This window comes from Cystoisospora suis (genome assembly GCF_002600585.1).
Source record: "Cystoisospora suis strain Wien I chromosome Unknown contig_4022, whole genome shotgun sequence".
Taxonomy (NCBI): domain Eukaryota; phylum Apicomplexa; class Conoidasida; order Eucoccidiorida; family Sarcocystidae; genus Cystoisospora; species Cystoisospora suis.
The window spans coordinates 1-6,114 of NW_027156815.1; the positions used below are offsets into that span (position 1 = coordinate 1).

Genomic DNA, 6,114 nt, shown 5'->3' on the forward strand with positions numbered 1-6,114 from the left:
TGTTACCCGGCTCGCTGAGTGGCATTTGTGATGGGCTTTCACAGAGAGAACGGGCTACCATCGCCGTCCTCCGCCGGCATCCATTTATCGTGCGCTGCTTCCAGCTGCGTCGTAGACGGACCGCGGTGGCTGGGAAAACCCTTGTGATTTGGCCCTGAAGTCTTGGAAAGATGCGCAGTGGTCAGTCGGTATATGCGGGTGACTAGAGACTGCCCATCTCTCCGGACCTTGCGCGGCTAATGCCGCGCAAGGGCAAGGTCCGGAGAGATGGATGACGCGCCGCCAGACGCAGACACTCTTCTTGGTGAGAAGGGCGAGCTCAGCGGAGTGCCGCAAGCGTTAGTGTGCAGAAAAGGGCCGGACATGATCTGTGATGAATTCGTGTGTTTCGATCCAACGGACCGCATTCGACAAGCCACGCTGAGTTACCGTCGGACACACGACGCCACTTCGCCCAAGCAAAAAAAGAGTTCAATGCTGACATATTACAAGTATGCAGCGCATCTGTCATTCCCGTCTCACGCAAACGCGAGAACGTATCACAACTCTCAACTTGTGACAAAGATACAAAAACCTCCCCACGAGGAGACGCTCTGCTCGAAGTGTAGTCGCGTCGCGACTGCAATATATTTTGTCGCGGCCTGCTACAAATATTTCGATCCATAATGGCACTGGCCCCCTCCCGGATGGATTCAGAACCCCCTCTGTTAACGTCCCGGCACGAACGGAACGAACATCTTCAGCCTTTCGTACCCTCGCGCGCACCCAGTATCCTACAGCGAAGATGAAGAGCGGGAAGCCACGAAACAAGTCAGGCAAACGTGGAGCCCAAGAGATGTTCCACACACACAACCTGCAGCACCCGAGCTGCCGCCCAGCGGGCCTGTATGCGCCCTGGCATGAAACTCCTGCTCCTCGTCCGCCATCCTCTCGCGACTATCTTCTCTCGACGCTCAGGCAGGACGGACACAACGGAGTGAGCCCGCACTTCCACGGGACATCAGATTCTCGCGGCGCTCTTCTATCTCACTCAGCGTCACCACGATCAGCCGGTGTTTTCTCGCCCACTACCATAGCAAGCGAGGTGCTTCTGGGCTCTGTATTAACCGCTGCTTTGCTCCACATGCGCTCACGGATTTGCAGGTCCTCCAGCACTGGAAGAATCCATCTCTCCAACAGCTTTGTAGCCAACAGTCCATTCTTGTCTTCTTGACACAGTGAGTGATACATATCTGGCACTAGCCAAAGTGCAGACCGGGCGTGATTTTCCTCACCCGCCACCGCACCGTAGCTGAAGAACAGGCGGGCGTAATCTTCGGGCTTCTGGCATCTGAGTCGTTCCACCTCCTCGACGGGTACTCTTTCGCCTGTCTGATCAATGATGACTCCCTGCACTCTCTTCCAGCGACGCTTTTGCTGGTACAACGGCTCATTCTGGACCGGCTCCAGTGGCTCACCGCCAGACACGCAGTTTAGAAGCCAGCTGCCTTTCTTTGTTTCATTGAGCTCGCGCTGGCGCTCTCTCTCTAAGCGCTCGCGCTCTTGAATCTCCTCGATAACAGCTTTGACGGAATCAGTGGCTTCCATCATCAGAATCCGGTCCACAATCTTCACCTTTGCCTGGACCAGTTCGACTCGCTTGACCATACCCGGCGACGTACAACACAGAAGCCCCGCGGCCCGGTTCGCAGGCACTGCCTTAACCCACTTTACTTCCTCCACTCCAACCACATCGCTATCTGCGTCCTGCTCCAAGTCACCATAGACGTCAGTCGTGGCCCTTACGAGGTGCGCGTGTCGAATGCGCGTGCCAAAACGCGCCAAGCCGTCCGCAGAATCACCCGCCTGCTGCTTAGTGAGAAGCAAGTCCTCATCCAGTTTCCGACTGGCTGCTGCTAGGGCATCTACCCGCGCTTGCAGGGCATCTGTCTCGTCCTGCAAGAGTGCGTCTTCGCCTTGGTCAAGTTTCTCCTTGGTTCTTCCGCTGCGCTGGGACCAAGCAGACGTCGCGTCTGCACCTGTCTCGGAGACGCCTATATCACTCTCGGCCGCCGGTGAGCGCAAATCCGACGCGGGAGGTTCGCCGTCAGCAGCTGACATCGACTCCATGAGACCGCTTTTGGAAAGTGGCAGCGACTGGAAGGACCGGACTGAAGCCGCACTGACAAACGGCTTATCTGTTACCACATCGACCCACCCATCATCATCCCCACCCTCTGCATCAGGCCATATAGGGCTGTCTTCATCGCTCCCTAGGTTCACGACTTGGGTAGATGGCCCGCACGAGCAGCAGGCAGCGGTATCGGGAGGAAGCTCACCAAGTTGGATCAGCACTTCACGAGACGCTTGAACGCGGCCACCAATGCGTTTAAAGAACTGCACGGTGCCTCGTGGAAGAGACGTGGTGTCCTCTAAACTTTGGACAAGGAGGATATTTAGGTAGAAAGCCATGCGCGCGCGTTGGACATGACGGCAGTGCGCATGCGGTTGCTCCTGTGTACTTTCAAGCGCATCGTGTTCCATCGCAGCCTGTTCCTCCAGTCGCCAGTCCTTTACTTCTTCAGCCTCACCATCGTCATCTTTGAGCCAAGGTGCCAAGTCCGGCATCTCAGTATCAAAATTCCTCTTTGACCGTAGCAGTGCTGTAAGTACAGTCGAGCGCTTGGCTCGCATCATATCCTTCCATTGTTTGTAGCTTTCTTGCCAGTCTTCCAGAGAGAACGTGTTTGCGGAGTCGCGCTCAATCGGGACCAGGAGCCACCGAGCGTCCCGTAGAGTTTCGTCCATCCCCTGTCTGATGTCTGTATACAGTCCGTAAGGCGTGAGTCCCTTCAACGTCAAGCGATCTTTATGGTACCATACGTTATACTCCGGCATACTCGGATTCTTTCGGTGCATCCGCACTCCCAATAGACTAGCCAGGGGACTCTGCGGATCTCCGCTTGGTCCAAAATACCGGGCTATTTTCGCCATGAATCCACCCTCCTCTTCGGTCTCTTCGTCCCCCGTATTCTGCTTTTGTCTCTTCATCTCTTCGGTTGGCAGTTCGTCCGCTGTCAGAAGAGGAGAAAGAAGTGCGACACCAGCCACTGGTATGGGCCGGGCTTGTACGAACACATGTTCAACGGGCACTTCTTTGGTGCCCCTTCCAGTGTGTCGCACGTACCGCGGCTGAGTGGCGAACTTCAACCCGGGCACATCGTCCCCCGCAACGCTGCTCGTGCTCGCAGACGACGATGCGGCGGTAGAACTGTCCGTAAGCCCCGTCTGCTCATCCTCTCCACTTACGAAAACGTGCGGTTTGCCCAGTTTGCCGTGACGTGCAAGCAGTTCCACTGCACGGGCCGCAATTGTGGCCCCGAGGCCCTGCCCGACAAGAAAAATGGGGATAGTTGAATATCGACACACGTCTTCCAGAAGCCAACAAGTGTCCTCAGCGAATTCATCAAACGTATCTGGCTTTGGCTGGCCCTTTTTACCCTGCAGCACTTTTGAAAGACCATGACCTTGTAGGTCAATAGCGTGCACATCCAGCCCGGCCTCGTTGAACTTTTTGACCCACGATCCCTCATAGTGCGCAGTTTCGCGAAGACGGATGAACTCCTTCTTCTCAAGATCCGTAGCGTCCTGATCTGCTTCCATTTCGCGTCGCTCTTCCGCACTAATAGGTGGTAAGTGCTTCAGCCACTCAAAAACAGTGTGCGTCCCTAGGTCATGTAACAAAACCACAGCCGCCCGGGCTCGCTGGTGAGCTTTCACCGCAGGCCATGAGTACTTCAGAATGGGTTTCTGCTGCGCATTGTGGAAAATAGACACCTTCGGATAATGTAGCTCGGCGTAGTCGATCGAAAATGCTGGAAGGTCAGGAAACGGCCACTCCTCTAGTTTGGTCTCGACTTTACAGAAGCCCCCGATGAGCCCCCCTCCGGAGCCTTCAGTCCCACCCGAGTACGACGCCTTGGAAGGTCCGACTGAGCGAGCTTGGTCGGAGTCGACAACTGTCTCGGCGGGAGGCGCCATGGCGGCCAGATAGACTGAAACTGGCCGTCGGGCGGACACTTAGAGAATAGCGAAGTCGACCTGGGATACAGAGAATCTCGCATCCGAGAGGAGAAAACACTAGGTCCACAGTACAGGTCTCAACGGTAACACGGATGCCACCGGCCCAAACATACACGCAGGCAAGGTAAGTACGGTTCAAAAGAGCCGGTAGGTGATCTTTGGACAGCCACGAAGAACCAGCTGCGTGGCGGCAACCCCGAAACAGCGTAGAAACGCGGCTGCCGGCCTGTAATTGCTGACAGAACCACGGCAGAGTCTCACTCTGACCAGCTATTCTTCGGCACGCCGGGACACAAAGAAAGGCGCACTCGTGAGGAACTATTCAAGACGTTTCCCAGATATGAGGTTACACGTGTTGTTCACTATTAGTCGCGCGGTCGACCCTCAGAAAGTTCGAGCCCAGTAGCGTCGTTACGCAACCCTGCTGCACAGGAGACTGGGCAGCAAAAAATTATCCACACAGGGGAAGCCGAGCTCCTCAAGCACGCCTAAGGAGCTTTTCTTCAGTTCTGCGTTCGGCAAGAAGCAGCTGTTTGTAAACGAGCCGCGCGGCTCCCCGGCAAACGCTTGTCAGCCACGGGGCCCGTGGCTACCCGTTCGCGTGACGAGTGGCATGCTGTGGCGGCTAGCCGTAGGTGACTTTCGGGCCCTATCAGACGCGAAGATCTGCCCTCTCAACAAAGATGGGGAAGGTGCGACCTGATCAGTATGTTGAGGATGAAGAAGGCACACCCCATCCCCGTGTTGTGCACGTTTCGAGGCGGGACAGTCCTCACAGGAACGCCGGGCGGGAAGCGGGTTTTCACGAGCATATCTGGTTCCTCTAGAGCGGACGGCGGACGCTCGCGACAGACGGTGGAGCCTGGCCTGCACTCACCCGTCTAATTTTTCAAATATGACTGCGATTCGTGCTGCTGCACACGTTGCTGATGTTGTGCTGCTACTACAACTGCGGGCCCGTTACTGAGGTCCGTCGGTGCCACGAACTGCTGTACCAGCCCCTAGGTTCGCTGGCTACAGCACATGAACACTTCTACGCAAAGTAAAAGAGACAGGATTTGTGTTCGTTGAACGGTGGGAGCTCCACGCCCGCTCGCAACAATCACAGACTGCCACCGAGTGTGGACGACACTTTTCGGAAATGTAGCAGGCATCTCACCGCACACCGTATCACTGCAGACGAAATCTTCTGCCCTCGTTTTCCCGACAGCCTTCCCGCCACACTGCGGCCGCCCGTAGGACGCCCCTCCGCCGTGGCCGGGAAGCCCGTACGGGCGAACCGAGGATGGCACACACTCTCCGCCTGCTCCGCAGGCCCAGTGCCTTCCCGCAACCGTAGAAACCGCTACAGCCGCGGGCGCCCCAGAACTCTGGACCTCCGACAGCTCCTGCCGCTANNCCAGTGCCTTCCCGCAACCGTAGCAGAGCACTCTGCAGCCAGGGGCGACTTAGCACTCGCACATCGCACCGGTCCTGCCGCTACGGAAAACACTTTTCACTGCTCGTTCCGGGCAGCCACAGGAATTCTCCCGCTAGGCGGGAGCAGTACGGTCACGACCGCACATCATCCACCCCCGGCCAGACTCGACGACGTCCCCGTCGAGCAGGACGAGACAGAGCCCGAGCCTCTTCTACCGCTCTGGATCTGCGACTCGCCGCTCGTCGACCGTCGTACAATGTAGTGCCCCGGCCCAGAGACTCCTCTCCTTGCACACCCGGAGGGCCCTGCTCGACTGTCCCGCCGCTCGCATGGAAAAACGTCTCGACTGTCGAGAGCGTCCTGCCTCCCTCGCGGAGCCAACTCCCGGCTGTCCCCGCTCTCCGCTCGCGCCGTTGTTTAGGAGGCCCTCGTTTCTCCAGCCTCGGGGTTATACCAAGAGCCGTATACCACGCCGCTTTAGAAACCGCGCCCTCAGTCAGCCCGCATTCGCGCACCCATGGAGAAAGCCAGGAAGCTTCGATCTCTTCCGGAAGACCGAGTAGCTTCAGTTGGTCCCGTGTCACTTGCCTCTCTGCCTTGGTTACGACATCTTGGACCCTATAGGTCTTGTC

The 6,114-nt window shown here is 57.1% G+C and overlaps 1 protein-coding gene across 1 annotated transcript in view; it reads right to left on the bottom strand.

Moving 5' to 3' along the window:
- Positions 1-325: 325 nt before the first annotated feature.
- CSUI_007559 (lysophospholipase) overlaps positions 326-6,114 on the bottom strand; it is a 6,350-nt gene continuing 561 nt past the window's right edge. Inside the window, exons 1-2 of the mRNA XM_068067704.1 lie at positions 5,469-6,114; positions 326-5,385 (exon numbers count right to left, since the gene is read on the bottom strand). The exon at positions 5,469-6,114 is cut by the window's right edge and continues 561 nt beyond it. Of these exons, the coding sequence (XP_067920320.1) occupies positions 1,027-4,020 (2,994 nt within the window). The 5' untranslated portion in view covers positions 4,021-5,385; positions 5,469-6,114 and the 3' untranslated portion in view covers positions 326-1,026. The remainder of the gene's footprint in view (positions 5,386-5,468) is intronic.